This window comes from Excalfactoria chinensis, chromosome 17, assembly GCF_039878825.1.
Source record: "Excalfactoria chinensis isolate bCotChi1 chromosome 17, bCotChi1.hap2, whole genome shotgun sequence".
Classification (NCBI taxonomy): Eukaryota; Metazoa; Chordata; class Aves; order Galliformes; family Phasianidae; genus Excalfactoria; species Excalfactoria chinensis.
This window is the reverse complement of record NC_092841.1, coordinates 2,739,373-2,766,777: the sequence shown is the minus strand read 5'-3', so window position 1 is coordinate 2,766,777 and position 27,405 is coordinate 2,739,373. Positions and strand designations below refer to the sequence as shown.

Here is a 27,405-nt window from a genome sequence, read left to right as displayed (position 1 = left end):
TAGAGGTGATAGCTTGCCACTGTCCTTGTGCCATTCCAAACTAAGACCTTTTAGCCTCAACAAAGCCTGGTACCACACCGTCAGGCTTTCAAGTTGTTTTGTCTTTGCCACTCTCACAAAAATAAACGGCCACGGGACCACGAATCTGTGTCAGTTGACTTTCAGAACTGCCCATCAACTAAACTCAGAACACAGATTAATGACTTTCAGAGGGCCACGTAAGCAGCTGGGTGCAGGGTTTGACAGAGAACTGAACTCGCCTCATCCTCAGCCTCCTACTTATCACTGGGATAACTCTGTGGTCAGCTTTGCAGGCTCCTAAATGACAGTGTAATCTGACCTAATAAAGCCTCTGTAGCCAAAACATGCCTTGAAACAAGGAAAGGGCCGCCCCCACCCCTCAGAGGAACCGCAGCATCTTTCAGTGCACGCACTGCTTGTTAGCTGGAAACGCTGCAAAACATGAATGTTGTCTTCTCAGCTTCAGGCCTCCAGATGAGGCTCCTCACTGCTGAGCTCGGTGGTGTGAAAGGAATACGGGCTGCACGGCCCTTTGCCCCCTCCTTCTGATGCTTCTGCCCTGCAAACACTGCCACAGAGCAGCACAAAGGACCCTACTTTGTGAAGCCGCCACAGACCCGATTCTGTGATCTGAGCCATTGTTTTTCCTTAAGCAAATATGTAATAATGTCGGAATTTATGGATTACTCGGACAATCCCTGATCTGCTTTAATCAGAATTAGAGGTATTTCTCCCAGAACGTCACTGATAGGAGCATTACACAGACTGATTCTGGGCATACAGAGAGATCTTTCAGCTTTTCCTCTCTGCTAATGCTACAGCATTTACTAAGAAGTAAATCACTCATTTAGTGAGCGATTGGGTTTAAAAAGAAGGGAAAATCCGTGTGCTGTTAATGACAACAGTGCGAAGCCCACTGAAAAGACAAACCAGAAGAACTGCTGATTTATCTGGAGAGAAGTTTGTCATATTAAAACTACCCCACGGGACCGAATGTGGCTCAGAGAGAGAGTGTCTACACATTGCTCTTCTCAGACCTGAGGTGGAGCTGGGCTCCAGGAAGGTCTGTTGCTCAAAATGGAGCATGAAATCTGCAAATGATGCAGCTGAATTATTTACCTTGCAAGTTCATCCTGTCTGCAAAAAAAATATTCTCTTCTGGTAACCCAGCAATGAATCAACAGTGCACAATTATTATTGTTTTTTCACAATTTGTAGGAGAGTTGCATTGAAATGCATGTCAGTGTCTTTATTTCGTGGCAGGCACGCAGCAAACAGCACCGCACGCGTCTGTTTATCCTGGCAAGCGGCGGGTTTGTTTGGTGTCACTTGCATCGCTTTGGTCTGAGCTCCGAAGCTGAAGGGAAAACATATTTTTGTTTTCAGGCCTGTTACAAATATTCTCTTTCACTTTGTTTCTTTAGAAGGGGATCCTATCAGATTCTCTTGCTGTGTATTGGAAAGCCCGGAACGCGCTTGGGGCTGAGCCTGCAGGTTGCAGAGCACACAGGAGGGGAGCAGGAGAAAATGAAAAGCAGAGCCGGCCAAGAGGATATGCACGGAGATAAATATCAGCTCCACCAGTGGCATAAATTGCCTTTTCTAAAGCAGGAAATTAATGTTCATTAGATGGTCGAAATAAACAATCGTTCCTCTTGAAGAAGCGCACAGATGAAACGCGGAGTTTCGGAGGCTCTTTTGGCAGGCTTTTGGATACCTGGGTTATTGTGAAATGAAAAGAAAACACTGATTCTTGCAATGAAATGCACAGGGCTACCCCCAGAACAACAACATGCTGAGGCCTCTTTTAGAGGCTTTTTGGTTTTGACTTCAGCTTTATCCGGTCTCAGGCATGAGAGCATGAGTTAATGCCGCAGCCCCGAGGAGTCTCCGGGTTTAGGCACTAAATCCTCCGCCTGGGTCCCCGGGTCCTGAGACAGCGTTGCTGTGTGGGATGGCGAATGATCTCCGTTTCTTTGTCTCCTTTTGTGCTTTCTGTCACCTTTTTTGATCCTCTCAATAGGCTGCGATTCCCTCGGTTGCTTTTCAGTCTGATGTGCGAAGAGCGAAACGGCCAATTCCTGTCTGCCTGAGCTGTGCTGCTTAACAGTTCAAGGTGTTTGGAGGGTGGAAAACGGAGGAGAAAAGCACAGGAACCACCGCTACCCCGGCCTGAGGAAAGTGCTGCTTTGGGAAATGCCCCTTTGCAGAAGGACCCTCTCCCACCTGGCCTGGCTCTGCCTGTGCCCTCACATTCAAACCTCAAACCCTGCAGTGGTGTGAGTGTCTCTGCTTTCCCTGCTCCATATCCTTGAGATGAAAATAAGGACCATGGGGAGAAAGGGACGTTCATCTGCCAGCACCTGGAGGGGTAGAAATGTAAAATCTGCACTCATACATATCGGCCAAACTATGGATTTGTCCTGAATGTCTTTAAGAGTTCAAACTAAATGAACTCTGCTGCCTGCAGGGGTAGCATCACTGCTTTCACATTCTTGGGTGCGCTGAGAGCCAATAGGTGTAACTGTAGGTACGCCTTCTGCTTTGGCCACATCACAAGTCTGGGCATCTCCACTTCTTTCTTCCTTTATTTTGATGTGATGTCTTGTAATCACCATATATATATATATATGTATATATATATGTATGCATGTATATATTTCCCCAGAGGTTTTCTGTTTATCAGACAATTAGGCACTGAAAACACCAAAGTCTCACTTCTGTGCCTGCAGCAACACCCATTGATTTGGGTGGGAGCTGCCTGTGCTGCTGATGCAGACATCCCAGGGGACTGGGAGCTGCAGAGCCGCCAAGGGAGAGGGGCTGCTTTGCTCCCTGCCCCCTCCTCTGATGCTTCTGCAGTGCTGCCTGGCTCCACATCCACACTCTTCCATCACAAATCCCACTGTCCTGTGGCCTATTTCAGTCATGCAGTTAACACTGGCTCCTTCTGTGACACTGTTCTTATTTTTCTTTGCTTTCTATTACACTCCAAATTTTTCCATTGAAAGCAAACAAGCACATCAAAACTAAGAAAAGCTGTTGGGAGCAGAGATTTAGGAGTAGCAGGAACTGTGCTCAGCTGTGGGTAGTAACAGAGGTAAGCAGGAACAAGGAGGGTGCAGTTATGGATGAGTGTATTTCAGTACTAATTTTAACTTCATGAGAGCAATATCTGCCCCCCTCACTGCACACACACATTTCCCACTGCCTATTCTGCTGCTGAACCTCTCTCTCTTTCATTATTCTGCTTACTCCTCTCTGCCCACTGGATTCACCTTACAAATGGTATTTATTTAATATTGCTCCTGTATTACTTGTCTCCCACCCTCTCTGTGGCTTGTTTGAATCCTTCTACAGCTTTCCTCCCCTCTGCTTTGCCATGCGTGCTGTTCAGATCTGACTTTGCCTTCCCAGAGATCACCCTCCTTCTCCTCCTTCCCCTCCTCCTTTAAAGGCTCAGATTTCCCTTCCTGTGGCCAGCGAGGGGCTGTGGGGTTGCACAGGATCTCATCCACCTCCCACAAGCTGAGGGACATTAAAATAAATCAGCTGCCTGGGAGCAGCAGAATGAGGGGATGCACATCAGAACCCACACAGGGACCGGTGAGGCTCTCCAGGAGCATCTATGAATTCAGGACAGTGATGCAGAGTGAGACTCCAACAGATTAGATCTGCCCCGCTGTTTAAACCAGCACTGCACGTTCATCTGAGATGTGCTTAACCCCAAATCCTGCATCTGAAAGTGCCTTCAGCTGGTTCCTGACTTGGCAGGAGAGCTCTGCCCCGAACACTCAAGGTCTAAACACAAGTTGTGCTTTGAGGAAGATGTAAATCCAGACCTTGAGCCCATCTCTAATCACCGCTCGATTTTTTGTTCTCCAATGTGCACATCTGAGTGGAAAGCAAAGACGCCCCCCCTCCATGAGCAGGTTCTCCTGTTTCTCGGGTCCTTTAAAATCCCCCCCAGCTTTGCCTGGATTTGTGACAAGAAAACGCTCAAAGAGAACTTGGAAGCGAATGCCCTCAATGGCTGTGGGCATTCAGAGCCTCATCTTTAGGGCTTCTCCTTGAGAAGGTGATGGAGCTTTAGTGGGGTTTGAGTGTTTGAGTGCACGGAGCTGCTTCCAGAACCTGTGCCGCCTGTTCTGCAACCATAGAACCTTAGGCCAGCCTAATAACTCAGCAACTTCTGCTTTCGGGGCAGCGTGAAGCCTTCATTGCAGAGGATTTATGTTTCCTTGTGATATTATACAATATTTCCAACCCAGATTTCACCGAAGTTTCGCTCTTCCTGAATTGTAAATGAAAATAAATCAATTCCTGTTCGGAGTGCTCTCCCTTGAAAAGATGTTTGCTTTTCACAGCTCAAACAGAAAACAGCTCAGTGCATCCAAAAGCTGCCTCACCCTTTGAGCGTGTTCCCAGATCTCAGCCAAGAGCACTACTATGGAATAGCTGTGAGTAGCCGGAAGAGCATTGTGGGGATTGAGATGCAAATGAGCGAACCGAGCAGCCCCTTCTGCAGAGGTTCCCTATCTCCTTCTGCCCCTCACTTCGGAACTGGGGGAGGCTTAACCTGGCCGCTGCCCGCAGCTCCGGGCTCCGCAGCCTCAGCCTCTGCTGGGCTCGTTTTTAAGTCTCCTCAGCGTCGGCCTGATATCAGCATCGCGAAGGCACGGAGACGACAACGCTTCCAAAGCCCCCGTGTTGTCATTACTGCCCCGTTGCCCCCAGAACTAAGACCTCAGAAACGAAGGGTGAAGGGAAGCCAAAGGCTGTGCAGAATAGCGCTCTCTATTCCAGCGCCTGAAAAGTTCCCAGTTTTCGGTCAGTTTCCAAAGTTCCGATGTAATGTGAGCGGCTGCCCGGGCACTTGTTTGTTTTACCAAACGCAGAGAGTTGGAGAGCTGTGGGGGGAATCGGATCCGAGGGGCTGGGGGGGCATGCAGAGGGTTGGACACATAAACACGCCGAGGAATAAAGCAATGTGGTGTTTTCTCTGTGTGCTTTTCTTTCCAGCGGCGGGGCAGGAAGCAAAACAATCCAACAAAACCCCCTTCTACAGAAATAATCGAGGCTCGGAGCCCTGAAGCCGTGTGGCCGCACATGAGAACGGGGCGTTTTGCATGTCGCATGTTGTCACCGCGTCCCTGCGTGCTAATGGCACGTTCACATGCATCGTTTGACGTAATTACTGCGATTATGTTCATGCTTCACGAGCAACAGGGCGCTACCTGCGATGTACAAAATAACAACAACAAAAACCCGACGTGAAAAGCTGAGCCCGCAAACGGAAGGGGATGCGGTGCTGAGGATGCCCTCCTGTTGCAGCAGCGGGCAGGGAGCGCTCCGAGCCGCACCATCCGCCTCCGTGTTATAAAAGGCACTAAGGAGGGTAACACCAAACTGTGAGCCCTCTGTATGTGTTTAATGCTCATCCGTGAACTCTCACCCAGAAAAAGCCCCTCATCGCCCTGCCCCGAGCAGTGACAGACACTTGAAAGAACAACGGGACGCTGAGAAACGCAGTGATCTGGAAGTGCGTTAACCCCTCTTCTATCTGGGGGTGTGTAACATCATCCTCACCCCCGCTGTAAAGAACGCTCGGGGCCTCAGTGCTGCCTGTGTGCTGGGGGAGCTCCCCCACATTTCCCCACATTCAGCCTCCCCGACCCCCATTTCTTGGCTTGGGGAGTGTGGTTGTGGGGCTCTCCCACCCTGGAAAGCATTTCTATGCTGCTGGTGTCCCGTACGAGGGGGATTTAAGCATCCCAAGTCAACACGGACATTAAACAAGACACGGTGGCATCCAGAGCGGTCGTTAAGGAGAGCTCACGAATAAGATCGTCTCTTAAGTGCTTCCTGCTAAGTGGCGACACGAGAAGGTTCCAGCAATACGATCAGCCCACATCGTCGAGGAGAGCTGGAGAGCTGCTGGGGGCCGAGGGGCGTGATGCGCTTCTGGCACCCCAGGGACGTGACGGAGGGAGCGGAGCCCCCCTGCCAGCGGGTCCCGCGGGGTCAGCCGAGGCCGGAGCTCACGGGGAGAGGCGGGCGGAGCACCGGGCACTGCCGGGCACCTGCGCTGCGCCGTAACGCGCCCGATGCGCAGCGGCAGCTCCCGATCCGGCGCCGCGTTTTGCTCGAGCAGCGAGTGCCGGCCCCGCCGAAGGAGGAGGGAGGCGGCGGGGGGAGGAGGAGCTCAGCCTTCTCGGGGAGGCCGGCCCGCTCCCGCCCCTCAGCTGGGAGCCCGCAGCCGAGCCGCTGCAAACTTCAGAGCCGAGCCGAAGAGGCGCAGCGTGGAGCCGGGCATGGGGTAGCCGCTCCGTTCCGCTCCGCCCTGCGCTGCCCGCCATGTAGGCGAGCCCACGGGGGGCTGCGCGCATCGCTCCGCACCGCTCCCGCGCAGCGTTCGGCCCTGGGCAGGGGGTCGCGGCGGGGGGACCATGCGGAGCGCCCCGGCCGCCGGGCTCCTGCCGCTGCTCCTGGGGCTGCGGCTGCTGCTGGGCGACGGCGCCGAGGCGCAGTACTCCAGCGACCTGTGCAACTGGAAGGGGAGGTGAGGCCAGGGGAAGAAAGCGGGGCTGCCTCGTGTGCTTCCCCCCCCCCCCCCCCACGGGGAGAAACCGGGGGCGATAACAAAAGGGCGAAAGCGGGATGCCCGGCCGGGTGCGGGGAGGGGGCGGCACGAGGCGGGAGCGGGGCGGCTCTGCTCTGCTCTGCTCTGCTCTGCTCTGCTCTGCCGTCCGTGCGGGGCAGCGCTGGAGCGGCCGAGGCGAGCTCCGTTCTGCCCAGCGGCGCCCTGGGCTGGGGACGATGAGGAGGAGAAGGAGGGCGGTGCCACGTTCCCGAGGAGAAGTTTGTCCCCGCCACCGTCTTCCCGGGGCTGCCCCGCTTTCCCAGCGATGCGGTGGGCGCTGTGATGCTCCGTTCCCCGGGACGCGCTGTGATGCTCTGCTCCGTTCCCCGGGATGCGCTGCACCTGCGGGCCGCTCCGCCGCTCGGTGCGCTGCTCCCCGCCCCGCAGCAACGCCGTCCCGGCGGGCCCTGGATGCTGCCCGCTCCGTCCCGAGAGCGCCGGGCTGCCGCAGCCCGCTCCGATCTGTTCTAATTGAGCTGAATAAGGAACGACGTCGGTTCTCAAGCGTTTATCTCCCGAATTATCTCTCCTTTAATTGCTCGTAATAAGTTCAGCGTGTGCGGTTGGGTCTGTTCATAGTTTTAAAAAGCTGCTCTGCTAACAGGGGAGCGCTGCTGGATCCGGCTTTCCATCGGCTTAAAGAGAATTGCTTGGGGAGCCCAGAAATGTTGGCTCGGCGCTCTGCTGAGATCTGAATTTCTGTAGAGTAAAAGTTGGGCCAGCTCGTGTCAGGAAGGTATTTTGGAGCAGGGAGAATTCGAAGTGGGGAAACAGCTGGGCTGACTCGGAGCGTAACGACTTCCTATCTGCGGCCGTCTAAAGGCGCCGGTGCCGCTATTTACTTCTTTTCTGAACTCTTTTGGACTCCTGACAACTGGTGTGTCCTTAATCCCCCCGAGTCCACTTGAAGGCGACTCTGTTCGATATGGGCCAAACTTTTGAGTCCTCTGGCAAACTCCTCATTGCGTTATTTTTCTTTTCCAGCCTCCTTGCTCTGTAAGCTGTACCTGTTCCCATCCCTAAGCATTCCAGCTGTGTGCAGTGGGCAGTGGTCCCCACAGAGCCCATGGGGACGGGGCTCAGGAGGGGATGGAGTGTCTGGCTGGCTCCGGCCTCACTGGTAGCAAGCAGGTGTCACCAGAAATGCTGCTGGTCCGGAGGTGTTAACTGGCACCTGATCTGCCCTAAAGGACCAGCAGTTAGGAAGGAAAGACGGGACTTTGATGTCCCAATAAGTACCCTCTAATTAAGTATTTCAGTGTGGATACTTAATAGCTACATAGGTCAGAAAGGATTTTCTATTGTGGAATATAATGTTCTGAAGTCATGGGGTGGTTTGTGTTGTATTTTGGCCATTACTTTGAAAAGCCTACGATACCAAAATTGAGTCTTTCTTCTTGCTGAGAAGTTCTAGGTTGGCTTGTGTAGGCAGACTGAGTGTGAAAAGTGTTTTCTCACCTTTACATACATCTATATTAAAAATGATGAACATAGAATCTACTGCATATAACTGCAACCAGTTTGTGAAACAAACAGCCCATATCCCCAAAGTACAGTGAGGAGCTGTGCTGGGATTCCTATGCATATCCCTCATGCTTCCAGGGAAATGTGATGCAATGCACAATGTGACACCTGCAATTTAAGTACACTCAGTAGGCCACAGCAGCATCCTCATAAATAGCTTAGTATAGTACAGAGCTTCCAGGAGAGCACTGTCCAGAAAGCAAGCAGAAACTCTGCCGTGGTGTGTGCCTGGTTATTACTCTTGGTGTAGCTTCAGGTTTTCTTGCTGCAGTGACTTCACACACAATGCTTTGGGCAAAACCACCCCTCTGACATGCTGGGAATATGCTGCTCTGGCCTTATTGATACAGTATGGAAGAGTGAGAATTCAGCAGTGATGTGGCAGATTACACCCATTGGTTTTCCCCTGCACAGGGGAAGTCTTGTTGTTGTCATCCTGAATGATCTAATTATCCCCCAAATTAGGATCTGGAGTTCTCTGCATTCACCGAAGGGTGCTGAGAGGACATGGGTACTTTGAGTGCACTTCGGAGCATCTGAAATAGAAGCAGATAGTGCCATTCCTGTCAGCCCTTTTTTCTTCTCAATAGCACCTGCTGCGTATTGCAGCATAACTGCTCAGTGCACCAATACAACTATAGATCTTTCAAGGCAGACACGGGGCAGGGCTGAAACCAGAAAGGGAGTGAGGAGACCAATGCAGTGATTCAGGATGTTCTCATGGATTGGTATGAGGAAGCAGTGCTTGTTGGAGATGTAAGTCCCAATAGACTGCAGAGATGTGAAAGAGATGATGGATGGCTCATCTGTCACTGTAACCGTGAGCCTGCTGCCATATCTACCTGCTGTGAATTTAAAGGCAACAGAAATGTAATAAAATTGGGGGAAAAACAGCAAAAAAAGACCTCCTTTATTTTACAGCATGGACCTTTCATGGGATGACTGGCTAGCGAGAGCTAAGCATGGCATAAAACAAGCTTGATGTGGTGACGTGTCATTTTGACTGCAAGCAAAGCGACAGGTCTGGCTGGATGATGGTGGTTGCTGTTAAGTAACACTGCCGTGTATTTTGAAATCTGCTCAGCTTTTGAGTCACCCTTTATTACAGGGCTTAATGCGTACAGGTACTTGTGCTTGATGTGTCTGTCTAATGGCATCACCCTTGCCTGTGGGATATAATTGGCTTTCAGAAGGTAATTTCAGAGTCCACCCTGTTCTGTTGTATTTTGTTTGAGCAGCATGATTGTTTGAACAAAATGCATGTTGAGGCTTTTTGTTTTTCCTCTGGCAGAAATTCAGTGCCTCGATGCTGGCAGGATCACTTACAACAGCAGTTTCAGTGCATGAGTTCAGAGTTTTGCCCCATGCGCCTTCCCTCTGTTTAAACACTGAGGTTTAGGAGTGGAAGTTGCCAGTATGAGGCCCACAGATCCTACGTAGCTTGTTTTGATGTCCCAAGGAGGAACAAGTGATGCATGAGGGCTGTCGTGTGTTTTTTGTTTTGGTCTCTGTGCAGTGGAATAAACTTGATGCTATTTAGTTTTCCTTATTCACCGCTTGCAAGGGAGCAGACTAATGTGTTTTCTGTTGAGTGGCATCACGCTCGTGCTGTGGCGAAAGCTGCTTTTGTGGACCAGATGTGGATTTACAGTCAACTTGAAATGTCCCACTGAAAGTTCAGTTTCCTGAACGTGTCGAGCACTACTGGATTGGAGGGCAGGAGACCAGAGGTCAAAAACTTGTCCCTCGTTTCTCCTCATCTGTGTTCTTGATGTGGCTTTCAAGATCATTCAGAAGCACATGTTTGTAGGCACTGTTATTATTAAATATGACTTTTTTTCCTGAGCTTCCTCATGTAACCTCTATCAAGTGGGTCACACTGACACTCACAGTAATGAGTCAGTAAATGCAAACCATATGTTGGTGTGTGCGTGTGTGCGTGTGTCCCATTTTACACACAGCTTCTGGTTACTTTCTAAATGCTGACTTGAATTTTAACCCCATTCAGCACGTGAATGTGTCTTTGGGGTTGGAGAACTGTCTATTTGGAGGTTTCTATTGAGAAACCAGAGATTGATGTCATTACTTGTGCTGTTTTCAAGCGCGTTCTGTCTTTGCCACAGATTTCCTGTACACCCTTAGTCAAGTTGTTTCATCCTTCTTACGTATTTTCCTTTCTTGGTTAATCTCCTGGTAAATGGGAGTGCAGTTTCACTCAGCACGCTCTCTGATATAGAGCCCTCACCAGCTTTCCTTTAGGCCTTCAAGTGCTGGAGCCCCTTTTGTAGTACTGGTAAATATTAGTGCTTGAAGTCTGGGTAAAGAACCTGTGCAGGGTTGGCCCAGCAGCAGCGACATGCAGCACGAGCTGTTCAGAGCCATTCCTGCTTTAGGCTGTGGACAAGGTTTCCCATCATCCTGTAGGAGAGCACAGTTCGGTGCTTCCTAGCGATGAATGAGGAATGGGGGGAGGTCTTTTTTCCACACCTCCTATTTTGGAGACTGGGATGGGAGTATCAGCAGCACCAGAGCATCCCTTTGCTCCAGCTCACAGGGCGAGCTTGGCCTCCCTCCCAGTTTCAGAACCATTGGGAATATAGACTTGGAAGAGGAACAAAGTACTTGTAGAAAGGTGGGGTCAGATCTGTGAGGCTGGAGACCGTGCTGGTGTGAGCCACCGGGAAGGGAGCTGCAGTGTACGTGTTCCACTGCTATGCACCCATTTGCCACAGCTCAGCTGGTGTAACCGAGGCTGTAGCAGTTTAGCTGCGTTTGATCATGTGCTTATATCCTACTTCGTGCTGAAGTCAATTATTAGTGGTTTGACTTCTTTTGGAAGACTACTTAAAAATTGTCCTTTAATATTAAGGCGAATGCTTCTGGCAGCTGCAGAGCTGGCTGGGCCAACACTCAGCCCTACCGTAGATTTCCTGCGCTTGTTGATGTGGCTCTTTGAAGGTTTGAGGTTATGACATTTGCTTTCCTAGCTGTGCCGTTTGTCTAACTTTCTCTTTCTTTCTTCCCTCAGTGGCTTAACTCACGAGTCTCACAAGAAGGATGTTGAACAGGTCTACCTCCGCTGTTCCGAAGGCTCCATAGAGTGGATGTATCCCACGGGAGCTCTCATAGTCAACCTGCGACCCAACACTTCACCTGCCTCCTACAAACATTTGACTGTTTGCATAAAGCCCTTCAAGGACTCTGCGGGAGCAAATATTTATTTGGAAAAAACTGGAGAACTGAAACTCTTGGTCCGAGATGGAGAGCGCAGCCCCAGCAAAGTGTATTGCTTTGGTTACGACCAGGGGGGGCTGTTTGTCGAGGCCACCCCCCAGCAGGACATTAGCAGGAAGATCACAGGCTTCCAGTACGAATTGATGAGCAGGGGGATCGCGTCTGATTTGCACACAGTTTCTGGTGAGTTCTGGGATATCGGCTGTGTTTTCACGTATTGTATTGGATGCGGAACAGATGGCAGAGTGAGTTGAGTGGGAAAGTGGCTGGGTCTGAATTTCATGTGCTTTTAAGGGCATGTTTTATAAACAGGCTATTGCGGAAGAATAGATTTATTTATTTATTTTAATTCCTTGTTGTTTTTTGGAAGCTGGTAGCACAGGCTGGACTCCAAATGATTTGTTAAGGGGCTGCATTGTGAACGGTTCTCCCCTTACAGGCCTGGGGTGAATCACAGGAACTGGCTTTACCCTGCAGTGAACTCCGATGTGAGCAAGGCTTCACTGCAGCGGTTGGCCAACCGCTTTCTTTAATCAGTTTTTAAAACCCCACTGCATGTTTGGAATAACAAACATTTAAACAAGGAGGAACTCCTTTTCCGTCTCTCTTTTTTTTTCCCTTTACAACCACTGCTACTCGCTGACCCAGTTATTTTTTCCCTCTCTGATGTGCTCCTTCCTCAGCTCTTCCTGGTTCGCACTGCAGAGCCTCCAGCAGGCTGACACCGCATGCACGGTGCCAATGTTGTCTTCTCTCTCACCCACTCTGCAAATCAAGTCCAGCAGGGAGGAGTTTTACACCAAGTCTGTAGGAAGGGGAGTGGACAAAAGAGTTTATGAGCCTTAAAAGTCTGATAGCCCAGGTTGGATGGGAGCTGGTGGTTGGCAACCAGCCCGTGGCAGGGGGTTGGACCTGGATGTCCTCTCCAACCTGAGCCGTTTTGTGATTCCACTTGAGAACAAAAGCTGTAGGTGTAACCTAATGGTGCTGATCAATTAGGCAGTTTGAGAAGAAGAATAACTAGCCTTGGTGGAGCACGATGTGGAAGAAGGGGAAATCCTCTTCAGATGGGCTGTGTCTGATTCTCCTCCATGCAGAATCACCCCTAGGTTTTATCCCTGATTCCTGGAAGGGGAGAAGCCCAGTGTGTCCTGAGCTGCAGCAAACAGAGGACAGTGTGCCCCAAAATTCAGCCCAAGGAGCATCATGTAGCTGCTGAGGGTGAGCTGTACCTTGTGCTGTGGCTGAGATGCTGTTTCTAGGCTGTGTGTCTCCCAGCCTGTATGACTGCAGAGTTGAGTCCCATTCTCTTCCACAACAGGACCCTGGATTAATACATTCGCACTTTCTTCCTGCTCTGCTGCCTTGCAGATGTTGGCTGCTCAGATCTTTTCCACAGGTCTTATTTCCACCCTGAGAGCAGTTCCTGCCTTAGCCAATGGCAGCGGGCTGAGGACTAATGCAGTAACCCCGATAACTGACAGGTGGCGTGTTTGCCATGAAAACAAAAAAACACAAATATTCACGTATTTAAGTTGCCTTCTTTGCTCCTGCTCTGTGTGCAACTCGCAGGGCAGCACTGAGGGCGTTTCAAGCAGGCTTCACCACTTCTGCATCGTACAAGAGCTGCAAAGAGGACCGGCACCAACTGCAGAGCTGCTTTCCCTGTAAGATCGCTTCTTCAGGGATGAATGTGCTGTGCAGAATGCTAGCTATGTAGTAAAATTCCATCGCAGAAGACATTAAAGACATTGTTTGATCAGTTATTTGGAGAATGTTCCCAGAGTCAGTGCTCCTTTCTTTGTGAGGACACAGATGCAGGCAGGGCCAGCAAGAAGCAAGGCAGGCTTCACCAAGAAAAGTCAAGCTTTCCCCAAAGAAAAGCTGAGATTTTTTTTGCATATGCATAAAAATAGTACAAGAGAAAGAGTGCTCATCCCCTCTGGTTTTAATTTGCACGTGGAGATGGTTTCTTTTGAGCTCCGTTACAGTTGAGCGTGCTTGTACATCTCGGTACAAACTGTGCTGTTCTCAGAATCCAGTGTTCTTCACGTCAAATCTGGGGTATTTTCCTTCAGAGACTTTCAGCAGTCAGACCGAGGGCTGAATCCGATTACAGCCTTCCTCTCTGATAGGCACATTAAATAGCTTTTTCTAGCTGAGCTCTGTGCCCCGCTCTGACAGACACTGGTTGACTCTCAGCGCTGTTATAAAACAATGTGGTAGGCTGTCTGCTTCACGCTCCAAGTGTCTTGTTTGGACAGAAGAAGTGTTTTAATAGTTCATCGGCAGAGCCTTCAAGGCAAACGAGGGATCTCTATTGTATTTTAAAATGATTTCTTCTGCTTTTGTTTGTTTTTTTGGATTCTCTGATGCTAGGGAGGGGTGATGGGGGGGAGGTGAAACCACGATGGAAATGCCATACATGACTCTTTCCACTACTCAGTCAGATGAGCACTTTTATTCTCCTATAAATATCTATATGTCTGGGGAAAGTGCCAAATAGCTGCCTTGCGAGGCTGCTATGGAGCAATGCATTCAGGACCCCTGGCAGCCTGTGGGCCTTCTTTCTTCCATAGTTGCTTCTGCTTTTGCTGATCTGTCCGTGTGGGGAGGAAGTTCACTGCAGTCAGTGGTGCTCTCTGTGTGGTTGGGTGCCTGAAGCTCGTGCTTTGGTCATAAAAGACCCAGGTGTGGGGCTCAGTGATCCAGCCCTTTCCTTGTGCAACAGCTATTCCAGCAATCACTAGCAATTTTCTCTCGACTTTCCCTCAACGGTGTGTTTGTTTCCTGGTGATAATTATTGTACTCTGCTCTTGAGTTTACTCTCCTAACTTGGCATCCCGGCTCTGATTAAAGAGTGTAAGTCATCTGTTTAATACTTTAATGACCTGTTGTGTCCTCAGAGTCCTGACATTGCAGGGCGCATCAACAAATCAGCGATGCTTGGCAGGGTGCCTGTGGTTTAATTAGAAAACCTCAAGTTTTATTAGTTTGCAGTCATTCTTTCCCACTTAATCAGAGCCTTGCAAATAATTCAGCAGAAAACACACACACAGGTTCTGAACAAGCCTTTCCCTTTTCTTGGGAGGGTTGAAACACGGCGCGTCGTTGTGATTTTCCAAGTGTGGGGAGTTTGGCTCTGAGTTTGGCTCTGAGTTTGCCTCACCGCGTTCTCTAAAGGTTCCCCTAATTGGAGGAAATACGTTCTGTACACTGATCTGCTTTAGTTTACGTTTCTGAGGACGGTTTTTAGTCTGGTGGTGACCAGCAAAAAACTGCATTTCACATCACTGGGAATTCGCAGTCCCATGGAAGGGTCAGCTTCACCATTCAGGCATCCTGATGGCTGCGTTCTCCCTGATAGCCAAGGCGATGGGTGGTTGAAAACGGTTTCATTTTCAGGTTAGGTTTTGGGTTGGACCCCCATCCATGCTGATGGACCATTGACTTCAGCGCTTGCTTTCAGTGGCACTGAAGCCCAGCGGAGGAACTGAGGCAGTGTGACATTTTAGCCCAAGGCCATCGAGAAGCTGCAGAACTCGTTCAGGTTGTTGAGTTGTGTTGATTCTAATCTCTTCTGCAGGGTTAAAATACTCCGGGGCTGTGTTAGACTGGCAGGTAGATGGAGATTGTGCCAGGAGTGTTCTTCAGCCACGCAGCTCCCAGCCGTGTTCTAAGAGCCATGATCCACCCACACTGCAGCGGAGCGCGTGTGCGCCTGGCCTGGTTCTGCTGGGATCAGATTCCTATGGAAAGGGCAAGGGTCCCTTGAGAGTCATTTGCTGTTCCTGTTCTTCAGCTGCTCCTCTCCCAACCTGAAACAGGGCTCTGTACATTTGGCCAAGCACTGGAGGACAAAAAGGGCCTATTATTTTGCTCCTCGAGTTCTGTGTTTCAGGAATATCGCATCCAAGCTCTGGATCCATCTTTACACAGGCATAATTTGTCTTTCCCATTATGCGCTCATGGGGTTATCTATAATTTGATTGTTAGGGCTCAGGAGGTAAATTGAAAGCACTTTCATTACCCACCCACTTTTGTGTAGTAAAGAAGTCAAACTTTAACAAAAATGGCCCTTTATCTTGACGGCATCTCCTCGCTTAGTGCAGGTTCTAGTAACTGTTTGATATGTTTTCCTTATTAATGCTGGGTACCTGGCTGAGAATATTAATAGATAGGAGGTTCTGTGCTCAAATGGGTATCTGAAAAACAAAGCAGAACTGGCTAAATCCAGTTAACTAATGAAGGACAATATTCAGCTATTTCCTGTAAGCTATTAATTCACTGGCCTGAGAAAACAGACTGGAAATTAAGAACGCTTATTGGTATCTGGGCTATGATTAAGAGCTTAAGAGAAAAGCTTTTTGGGTTTCTTCCTGTGTGGAATGATTTTGAAGTGCAGTTCTGATGCGCGGACAGCACACATGCTCCATTTACACCCTCTTACATTGAGCAGGGCTGATGCTTTCAGGAATCAGTGAGCCTCAGTAAGGCCAAACTGTGGAACTGAGAAGTCTTCAACCACAAATAAAATAGGAGGGATGCCCTCATTTAATCTCTCCTTCTCCCAAGCAAATAGGTTTGACAGCAGTCTCCTGTGGCCCCGCTTGCCCTTTGATGTTGCCAGGACAGGAGCTGGTTCTGCAGCGGGCAGACGAGGTGACAATAGAGCAGCAATGATAAATTCACAGCTGCAGGGGACAGGCTGTAAGAAAATAGCTTATTTTTGCTAGACTGGCCACGAATGCGGTTAGCTTATTTCCCAACTCAGTGGGCAGTCAAAACCAATAAGCAGTCAGGTGAATTGTGCGGGCAGCTGGGGCTCTGCTTTGCGCTGACCTTTATGCATTGCAGGAGATGGTCCCCACCACCAGATCTGCAATCCAACAGAGTTGCTTGGCAGTCTTTAATAATGCTCTGTGCTTGCTCGGCGAAAGTGTTTAGTTTGCTAATTCCTGAGGCTGTAGTTATAGAGGGGATGGGGGGGCCACATTCCTCCTCCTGTCCCTCCACCTTCCAGGAGGAATAAGAAACTTAGGTCAGAATTTGCCTGCACTGGGGGCTTGATTTGCAGGGCAGAAAATCTCTTTAGCTGTAATCTGTTGTAGAAGCCAGAAAACATTCACTGTAATGTTACGTGGGTACCTGGAAGGCACCCTGGGCCCAAATCTGTGACTTGTGAAATATGTATAGGGAGCCTGGCTGGGTTTTCCAGTGCCTTAACCCATCCCCAGCATCGTTTGTGTGTGCAGGATGGAGCTCTGTCCCTGTGGGGCTGTGGGGAGATTTACACCAATGTAGTCAAGGTCTAAGTGGAAGTGAGAACTTAAGGCAAGAAAATTCTATGTAGGATAGATAGGTCAGTGATCTGAGGATGACAAGGGAAGAGGGGAAAAAAAAGAATGTCTGTATCTTAAAGCTTTTCCTGTTACAAATAGAAAACCTGAAGTAAGTTTTGTGGGGCTCACAGATCAGTGGTATCACATCCATCACCTCCCTGCTTGGGGCTGAGCCCCTCGTAAGAATGTGCTGACCCAATAAACCCGGGTTTAAAATGACACTCGCTGTGTTCCTTCTCCCATGTACCAAAAAGAATTTGCTTTCTAGAATCAGGCAGGAGAAGGGCTTGTGTGGATGTGAGTGCAAAAGTGAGACTTCATTATTTTTAAAGACTCACTTAATCTTTGATCTGTCATTACTCTGCTCTCGGGGTTTAACTTTAACCAGCCGCTCGTTACTTCATTCTATCCTGCTCTCTGTAGGAGGCATTAATGGCCCGGAGAGGTGGGGATGGGCTGCAATGCGCTGCAGGCACGGCTCAGCCCGTGGGTGCCAACTGCGGTGCCCTGGCAGGGACATGGGAGCCCACACCATGTAACTCCTCATCTCGTGCCCTTGCACGCTGTCTGAGCGGAGTGTTTTGTTAGCTGTCTGTCACAGAGCAAAGCAAATGAGACATCAGATCTTCCCTTGCAACTTTGTTTTCCTCGATGTGGTTAGCGGCTGCTTTTACAAGGCTCTGGAACTGCGTTTTCTTTAGAAGAAAAAAATATTTTCGGAGTGAATTTCAGGAGGGGATGATGAGCCAAGCCATAAATCTTTGTTGTTTTTCAGTCAGGAGAAATATTTGCTCTGTCCCGTGCTGCTGGGGGTGCCGGGGCTGCATGGAGCTGCAGTGCTGCAGCTGTGGGGCAGGAGCAGAACCTGCAGCCCTCAGGGGATCTCAGACCCCCAACACCTCAGCCCCATCCTTGTGCCTGCCCAGTGCTTCCCATTGCTGGTCCTTGGTGGGGCAGTGGGGGTTTGAGGAAAGAGAGAGGAATCCTCTTGGGGACAAACAAATCAATTTTATTTCTTAATGGCTTTATATTGGTGTCCTGTGGGCATACAGCAGAAGTTCCCAGCAGTCGCTTGCTGTCTGCTTTTCTATTTATTTGCAGGGAGAGAGAGAGAAAGCAAAGAAATGGCAGATGGTTATTGAGGCTGCTTGCACAGGAGCATGGGAGAGTGTAATTGCCGAGACGCTTCTTGTTTGCTGGGCTCTATTTGTTGGTGCAATTTGAACAGAGGGAATTAAACCAAAGTTTTGGTTTACTCAGTAAAGCTATTTGGCTGTGATACACTGCAGCCTGGACTGTAGCTGAGGGTTTTTATAGGACTGGTGATACAAGAGGTAAGTGCAGGAGCTCAGCTAGGTGCTGACCTTGCTACCGCTGCACTGCTGCTGTCCCAGTGAGGCACTGCCTTGAGTTCTTCTCCATTAGCACCAAGCCTGGAGCCCAGCTCCACATTGGGAATAAGTGGGGAGAGACGAGAAGGCAGCAATGGAGGTGGAGCAAAGGTTGCATATGGCAGGAGGGGAAACAGAGAAGGGAGAAGGTGTTGGGAACATGCAGTCAGCAGCCCAGAGGAGCTGGGGTGGCGTGAAGCATTGTGAAGATATGACACTTCTTGGGATTTCTCCTGGGTTGGAGCCACTTGTGCTGGGAGGTGGAGTTTAATTGTGTCTGGTGATGCTTGAATAAAAACTGCTGTGCAATTTCTTTTGTTTCTTTCCTTCTTTTTTTTTCCTCCCCCTTTCAACAAATGGCTGTTTGTGTTTCTAGCTGACCTTTCAGCTCATTTGTCAGAAAGGGTGCTGCATCTTGGAACAGCAGAAAGGCATTGATTCTGCAGTGCAACCCCAGAGAACCCTTACATGCTCCAGAGATGCTGAGCCAAGTTTCACTTTGAAAGCTGTTGCAAATGCAGCTTGCCTGGTACCAAATCTCTCCCTCACACTGTTTACATAAATAGTCTTCCTTGCTACTTAGGACTTTAATACCTTCTTGGAAGACATTTCTGTGCAAAGATAAATTTCTGGTTTATGGGCTCTTGCCTTGACGTTTCTCAGAATGCGAAGGTCATCACATCTCTACTGGTGAGGTTTACAGTGTGCTTTTTTTATGCCGTGCAGGAAGGATGTGGTATTAACTCAATTCTCTTGGCACACTCCGTGCCACAGCATGTGAAAGTCTGCATTTCATTAAACTTATTTGCAGGTTCAAATAGTTCTTGGCCAATGGTTTCTGTTTTCCAAGCTACTTCTGGAAACCTGTATAAATGTGTGTGTTGAACCAAATGTTGGAAACGAGCTGAGGCAAGGAGCTGGAGGAGGTGCCGAGATCCCTGCTTTGGGTACAGAAGTTAGAGGTGGATCTGCACTGCAGCATCGTTGCTTTGGACCAGCTGTTGAATCACCATCTTGTTCTGTATTAAATATCGGCTGAATTGTGGCAGTAGAGGAAGGGAGACACTGAGTATTTTTTGCTTAGCACGGAGCTCAGATTAACTTTCCAGCAAATAATGGAGATGATTCTTCCTGCCTTCAGAAAAGCACTGAACCGGTTCTGTACATTATTCATAGCATTAATCTTCTTTTGGTTTAAGGAGCGCAATCCTTCCTGACCCCATATGATGGCCATCGAGCCAAGGGGCTGGGATCAGCACAAGCCGAAATTGTTGGGTTTGCTCCCCAGCTTGGTATTTTCCTACTGACATGCTAGGAAAAGTGCAGTGCTTGCAGAACAGCCATGTAATCCTATCCCATCCGAAGAACAGGAAAGCCTTGTAAAACAAAAGAGTGATGAGAGAGCTCCTCTGTGTGTTGTGACTGGGTGTCCGTGACTTCCAGCCCAGCTGCTTGGAGTCATCCGGCCGCGTTTTCCCCATGTGCGTGGCTGCAGGTATTGTGTTAAGCACAGGTGTGCTGGATGTAGCTCTGCTGGCTCGAGCTCCTGGCTAACATCTCCATTCTATACTTATAGAGAGGCACTGACGTGCAGATGCGTTGATGTAGCTTGGAGTGGTGTTTCACTGTGAGGGCTGTGAGTGTTTGGAGGATGAAAGTTATTCTGGCTTTCTTTGGAAGAGCTTTCTGAGGGGGTAGAAAAGCTGGAGGTACACTTAGAAAGATGGTTAATCAGGGCTGGGTGAACCAGTGGGTGCCAAATTTTGTGACAGGAAAGCTGTCCTTTCCAAAAGGAAGCTTGGGCAAACTCGAGAAGTAAGAATTAAAAGAATTTATTCAGCTTTTTAATTAGTGGAAGTAGGATCAGGGCAAGGTCTTTTTTTCCATGCTCATATGATGTTTGCCCTTGTGCCCAGGCTGCACGCAGTAGTTGGTTGAGCCGCAGTCATTTCTGCTGAAGGCTCAGAAATATGACTGAGAAATGCAGCATCATTGGAGAAACCACACTTCTATTTTTACCATCTGCTCCCGGAAGCCTTCGCTCTGCGTTTCCAGGAAGGACATTCATCCTATGATGCCCTTTCCAGTATGGCAGCAATTACAGGGGTGCCAACAAGACTGTGCAGGGTGTGGGTGGGTACTTTTGGTTTAGCCTGAACCAGTGCTGATGTCAGGCTGGCAGGTTTCATCCTGGAGGCTGAGGTGCTGCTGGCTGCCTTGGTTTACAGCATCCTGGTCCGCAACAAAACCCCAAAGCCCCTTTAAACGCCTTCTGCTGAGCCCACCAGCAAGAGGAAAGGGGGCTGCTTGTTTTAATCAGTTGATTCAAACGTAGGGCTAACAAAGTGCTCCAGCTCTGCTTGGGCATCCTCAGGAGCTTTTGATACTTGGAATGTCTGATTGCCCTTCAAAGAGTTATTCAGAAATACGAATGCATGTGTGTGATGTACAGCACGAAGCGCTGATGAAGCAGCTGTGTGCCTCCCTGCCCCTGATCCACACCTCCACCACACCACACACGTGTACAACCTTAATGAAACCAAAGGGTATTCCTCAGAAGGGCGGTTTTCTGCAATTACTTTGTGTTCAATGTTTTCACTTCTGCTTGAAGGTTGTCTCTCTTCCTGTGTCTGCTGTCAGAGCGGTGATGATCAGCAGAGCCTACCTGGAGCTGTGGGGTTGATGGGGGAGGCTGGTGGAGTTGAGAAAATAAAGCTTTGGGATGGTGTGTGAGGACCTGCAGGGGGGTTCATCCACCCTTCTGGATGGCATGATAAGGAAACGTAGGACAGACTGAGAGCTCTTCTTCCTCGTCGGTTGGAAGCTGGTTTTGGAGTAAGCTGAGGTTGGTCAGGCCCTTGTGTGGCTGCTGAAACAAATGTTTCAAGGGAAGATCAGACCTATTTGTGTGGTTTCTATGATGGGTCACTATGGATGGGTCCTGCAGGGAACTGTTGTCCTAAACCACAACGATGCTCCTTTCAGTAACCCTTGCCCCCTGCTTTTGAAGGATAGAAGACTTTCATGGTGCCCCAAACCAAAAGAGATGTGTGCCCTTGGAGAGAGCACCACCGACCCACAGCCCTTGAAGTGGTGAGGAGACCCAAACTAAACTGCAGCACTAACAGTACCCTTAAATCCATCCCCAGGGCAGGAAGAGGCTGTCTTCAGCCATCTCAGCTCTGGCACTGGCCTCGTTGGATTCCACCTGGAGCTCTAGGCCCTCCTTTGGGCCACGTCTGCCTCATTCAGAGCGTTTCAGCCTCCCCATGGAGAAGACCAGCAGCGTGCTCGGCAAAGCTGTTGGCCAACAAGTGCAGCCTATTGTTAGCATCGCTGCGTCCTCCTCGGTAACATCAGGTTCAGAGGGCAAATCGCTCAAAGCAGCTGGGACATGACTGCTGGCTCGTGAGGAATGATGTAATTACATCTCCCTCTGCGGGGAGGTGAATAGAGAGGCCTTTGGAGGCACCGGGCTGCGGGGTGGAGGGAGAGAGGGCTGCCTCAGGTTACTTCAGGTCAGGATACTGTCAAAATCCATCAAAGGCATTCCCAGGAGAGTCGGCAGCCGACGTGCACAATGCAGGCTTTATGCCACAAGCGGCGAGGTTGAGTTATAGGCCTTACAGGGCTTCAATAAAACGTTGCTTTTCTCTTTTTTTTCCTCCTTCCCCTGCTGCTGTGTGAATCAAGGCCCTTTGGCTTATTGAGTTTAAAGGAATTAGTGCAGCTGACGGTGCTGGTGGTGTTGCAGTTTTGGAGCTGTGCTTTGGGACATGAGAACCTGGGCAGACCTCGAGCCGTCCCCAGGGAGTCAGGCATTGGGCAAACACAGCCTCTTGTTTGGCAACTGGGCCCTTTGCTTAGAAAATGAACATCTTCACCTGCTGTGCATGTGTGAAATGTTGGTTTTCCTTTAATTGTGGTTTGTTGTTTTTTTTTTCCCTTCAGTTTTGATACAAGTTCGGGTGCTTCGCCTTTTAGCTTGTTAGTGTATGCATGGTTCTGACCTGCTGATAGAGGAAAACACCTGCTGCTCATTGCAGATCAGTACTGAAGGGCACCCCAAACAACAACGCTGTGGCATAAATACATGGTTTCTTTCATGGCTGTAATTCAAAAGAAAGCATAAGCACTGCCTCCTTCTTAAGATTGTATTTATGAGTCTGCACAGGAATGAAGCTTAGGATGTAGCCAGTGAATGTTATTTGCTTTTTAATGGTCCGTTTACCTCAGCAGTAATCCTTCACAACTCACTTTCCGTCTGTGCTCGCATAGCTAGTTTTTGCCACTTGCAGGATGTATTTGATACTCTGTGAATGCAGATGTGGGAGCTGTTCCACAGAAGAGGATTTCTGTTCTTCATCTGTCTGGTATTGCAGCGATGGGTGGTGGTAAATGGTTGTTAAATGAGCTTGCATGCCACCAAACTGCTGTGAGTCAGCATGGATCTGAAGCAGGCTGCAAGTAATGATCTAGTGTGAGCAATACTGAGCACTTTTAATTTCCTTTTGCATTTAAAAAGGATGCAGGATTTTTGCCTAGAGTCTGCAATTAAAATGATTTTTGTTCCATGTAGATGCGCGCACTTGCTCATTTGACATATTATAGTCTCAGTCTATTTAAATTGATGGAACCACTTATTTTCTTTTTCATCTTTAATGCAGTTGCTTGTGTTGCACTCATTTTGGGAACAAAAATGGCTTAGTCATTCTGTTTTTTTCAGTTGGACAAACTACAGAGATGGCTGGTCTAAAGCAAGACTGCTTTTACTCAGAGAAGCCCAGGATGCCTTTTTGTTATTAGGTCTTTGCAGAGTAAAATATCTGAAATCTGGCATCAAAAATCCAGCTGTTTTTTGTGGATGTCCATCAGTCGTGTTTTTAGAACTTCTGTCCATTCTGTAGGATTCACAGAGCTTTTCAGGTCACCTCCGTTTGGGGGATGTAAGGCAGGACCTGATGTGGGCAGAGGGAGGCTGGGGAATGGGGTAGGATGGGTTTGGTGAGTGCCATGAATGAAATGGCTCCATAGTGGGATGTGGTGTGACTTGGGATTGTCTCAGTTAGATGAAGCAGGGATGTTTGGATTAGCCACTAATCAGAATCTCTTGAGTGTAAAAATTAACATAGCTTTAGACCGACATTATTGTAGTACTTCGGTTGTGTCCAGGCTTTGGCTGGCTCTGTGTTTCTCAGGATATTAAACAGTTTCCAAAGTTCTTTGAAAAAGAGATGCAATGGTATGTGGGAGCGTGGGGGAAGAAAGGCCAGCAAGGGCTGGATTGTTTCTAAAGGGTCCAAAGGCATCCAGGTTCTACTCAATAGAAATACTCAGATGATCCAGATGCTTTAATAAAACTATTCCTAGCCTCTTCTTTTAGAGCTTCTTAACCTTTCTGAATAATTCCTTCAAATATCTCCACACAGAAATGTGCGTTTTCCATTCTCTTTAATCCTATTAAACAGCATGTTACACCGTGTATTAATCATCTGACTGGAGTAAATCTGGTGGATGGGGTTCAATAATCCTTCTTTCTGGATCACCGCCTTTCTGGGACCTTGCAAAGAATCAGAGATTTGCCCTGTCTTATGCCAGAAACTGCCTTGTGCTGCCTGCTGGGGAAGGCTGATGGCTGAGTGCTGTTGAGGAGAGTTTCAAGGTACTTCTTAGTGCAATGGATAAACTCCTCCAGAAAGCTGACAGCATTGAGAGGAAGGGTGTGACAATTCCAGGATCCGGCAGCTGAGTGCTTTCAGATGTTGAGATTCAAAATCACATCTTTTTTTTTGGGGGGGGGAGTTTGTAGTAGCGGCAAATCTTCGGCTTCGGGCTTGGTGTGATGTAGCTCCAATGCTGTGCCTTGTCTGCAGCGTGAGCCTTGTTTTCCTGCAGCCTCCCACCTGCGTGGATCAGCGCAGAACAGCTCAGAGGGTGTTCGTTTTCCTGGCTGGTGTCCTTCAGAACAACTTCGAGTGGGCTCAAATCCCTGAGCCTCCAGTGGACTGACTTAATTAGCATCCCTAGGCAGGGCAGGCTCTGATAGTAAGCAAATTCCTGAACTCAATGGGGCATTATGGAAACATCTGTACTGCAACTACAGCACCTTCTCCTCAGAAATAGCTGGCTGAGTACAAAGAGGAGCCACATTCTTGCATTGATTAGATTAGTGCAGATATCCAAATGTTTCCAGCAGTACAGGAAATGGTCTTTGTACTGCTTGAGCTCTACCAGATACAGGCTCAAGTTTCCGCTTTGCCTCGACGCCCTCAAACACATGCGCTGGTTTTTCTCTCCCTTCTTTGCCTCCCCCACTCTGTAACCTCCTGGAACTTTGATGTGGTGATAGACTAAATGGCTTGTGAAATAGCCCAACAGCACTTGATAGAAATTGTAAGAAAGGAGCTTTGCCATCAGCCTTTAAAAGGCACATGATCTTCAAAGAGTTTTCAAGAGCTTTGAATTCTCTGCAAATGCACCCGGTATCAAAACACATTTTGCATAAGAGCAGTGAGTGTGTGGGGTGTTTGCTAGATAATACATCCCAGCAGGAGTGTTAAAGAGATCCATATTCCTACTTAATTACAAAAATCTCATGGGGACTGGGGTTGGCCTGCGTTTCTCTTAGCGCTGTTGATGCCTGTCAGATCTTTGGACCTACAGATCCCTTGCTCCCCCCCCACCAGCAGATTTTGGTTCATTTGAAACCAGCTATTTATTTCCTATCCTCTGGTCCTGTGCTAACTCTGCCCCTTTCTCTCCAGCTCCATGCCGACCATGCAGTGACACAGAGGTCCTCTTGGCCGTCTGCACTAGTGATTTCGGTGAGTTGTTGTTTCTTCCCACCTTGTTGTCCCTCTTGACCTGTCACCAAACCTCCATAAATAGTGACAGACACCCACTGACATCTGGCAAACCCCACTAGTGATAATAAATGCTGTCCAAAGGGGTGATGTGCATGTGAGAGTGACCTCAAAGTGCTCACCCACTTCCCCAGGGTGGGCAAAGGATGACCCAGCAACCGTGGTAGAAGTTCAAAGACTTCTTGGGTACCTCCACTGCTTCTCTAAAATGGGCTGCTGACAGAAGAGCAAAAGTTTCAATAATTCTCTGCTTCCCTTTTAAAAGAGGAAATCGGCACTAGCTGGTATCAGCACTAGCTGGTGTCTCTGATGGCTGCAGAACAGAAAGTACATTGTCAAAGCTCTAAGCATGTAGCTTGCTGTTATAAACCTTTGTTGCATTTGATGCTGTTTTTCTGATGCAGTTATTTTTGTGCTCGAATTTAACACATGGTGCCCTTCCTGGGCAGGTTGTAAATACAACCCTGAAACAAACACAAATGTGTGCTGGAGGTTATGAACACAAACTCAGCTCTAGAAATAATAGTAAGGGACCAAACCCAGGGCTGCTGTAGGGAGATCACTTCCCAAGGGCTGAGTTTGGACCCCATTGTTCCAATGGGGGTTTGGAGAAACCCTTCCTCACATGGTTTTTGTGTTCCCAGTGATCAGAGGCTCCATTCAAGATGTAACGAACGAGGCAGAAGAGCAAGAATCCGTAATTCACGTTGGCGTCAACAAACTGTACAGGCAGAAGAGCAAAGTCTTTCAGCTCACAGGGGAGAGTGGGAACTGGCGAGGACAAATAAAGACCCTGCTGGAGTGTGGGGTGAGACCAGGAGATGGAGACTTCCTCTTCACGGGACGCATGCACTTTGGGGAAGCCAGGTTAGGCTGTGCCCCTCGATTTAAAGACTTCCAAAGGATGTACAGAGAAGCAAAAGACAAAGGGCTAAATCCATGTGAAATTGGCCCAGATTGAAAACCCCCATTTGGCTGAAGGTCGCTTTTAGAGTTGGGCTGGGAATATTTCCTGGCTGCGGTGAATACTCTGAACAGTAACTGAGAGCATGGCCAGATCCGGAGCGCAGGCTGAGGCCCTGCAGGACACATCTGCAGCCTGCGGTGCTGTTAGACTCATGGAAGCAACAGAGGTACGAGCTCAGAAGGCTGCCAAGCAAGCAAGGCTGGATTTTTAACCAATCTTGTCCTGATGAATTAAGTTATTATATTTTTTTAGTGACTTCCTTAGGAAAAACAAAACCAAGAAAACTTCCATGCCTTAATAAAAACCCAAATGAAAGCCAATGTGCCTTTGTATCTTTTTAATACTAATTTTTAAAGATGTCTTAAGCTGATGTAGCATTTGGTATGGTGTATTCTGTATAAATGGCCGAGAATGCGATAGAGCACAGTAAACCATCTTCACGTGGATGCTTTGTAAAAAGCTTGATGTACAATTCAAAGTTGTTTCTTACGACAGAAATTTATGGAGCCAACCTCGTGTGCGTGTTCTTCTTTTATTTGAAAGAATGTACAATCGCCGCCTGCAATTTTTCAGCCAGGCTGGCAAATTCTTTCCATTCCAGAGAAATAAAGGTCCCTGGATTTGACACGTGCTGTTTAAAATCTTCATTTTTTTTTTTTTTCCTTCTCCATAAAGCTCATCTCGGTGACTCCAGATGTGCTCGTAGATCAGTTTCTGGGCCGCTCGCTTATTTTGTGGCTTCTCAGAGCAGAAGCAGGGTTCCTGTGAGGCATTGGGAACCGCAGTGTTTTGCACAGGGGAAGCAGGAGCTATTTTTGGAGAATTTTAGACACGTGGCCAGGCAAGACTCTTAAGTGTGCTCTTGGATGCCTATGGGGTTATTTTGGGAACACCTCTAAGGGACAGGCTGCCCCTTGGTGCGTGCTTGATGCTTTTGGTTGTGCTAGCAGTTCAGAGTGGATGCTCGTGCCTGCCTGTGATCCCCAGGGCTGGACCTCCTCATGAAAAACACTCTCACCGTGTCACTTAGAATCGTAGAGTCATTGAGGTTGGAAAAGACTAAGAGCATCCAGTCCAACCATCCACCTACCACCAGTACTGCTCACTAACCATCTCCCCAAGTACTGCATCTATGTATTTCTTGAACACCACTTAGGCAGTGCCCAGGGGAGGGACAGTGACTGTCCTCCACCCCCCCTTCAGTTCCATCATCCCCCATAACATGCAATCCCGTCCTTTAAGAAAGAATTTTTAACCTCTTGCCCATGTTTCTGTTTCAGCACTTTCTACCACTTCAATTTGTAGGCCATCAGCTTCTCTCTATAAAAAGAAACTCCTCTTAGTGAATCAAAAAGCCTCATCCCTCCGATCTCCTCCATGTGGTTGCTGTTTCTGAGTACATCTAAGGGGGCATTTCAGA

The 27,405-nt window shown here is 48.7% G+C and overlaps 1 protein-coding gene across 1 annotated transcript; it reads left to right on the top strand.

Moving 5' to 3' along the window:
* Positions 1-6,250: 6,250 nt before the first annotated feature.
* Positions 6,251-26,305, top strand: METRNL (meteorin like, glial cell differentiation regulator). Its single transcript, XM_072351867.1, has 4 exons — positions 6,251-6,583; positions 11,217-11,605; positions 24,920-24,979; positions 25,663-26,305. Exons 1-4 carry the CDS (start codon positions 6,471-6,473, stop codon positions 25,977-25,979), a joined length of 879 nt encoding a protein of 292 aa, XP_072207968.1. The 5' UTR covers positions 6,251-6,470; the 3' UTR covers positions 25,980-26,305.
* Positions 26,306-27,405: the final 1,100 nt, after the last annotated feature.

What these genes read in the sequence shown, in the direction of transcription:
- METRNL (XM_072351867.1), top strand. Translation starts at nt 6,471, where the DNA reads ATGCGGAGCGCCCCGGCCGCCGGGCTCCTGCCGCTGCTCCTGGGGCTG. An exon ending in CTGTGCAACTGGAAGGGGAG is followed by an intron (nt 6,584 to 11,216) that starts GTGAGGCCAGGG and finishes TTCTTCCCTCAG; the next exon opens with TGGCTTAACTCACGAGTCTC. An exon ending in TGATTTGCACACAGTTTCTG is followed by an intron (nt 11,606 to 24,919) that starts GTGAGTTCTGGG and finishes CTTTCTCTCCAG; the next exon opens with CTCCATGCCGACCATGCAGT.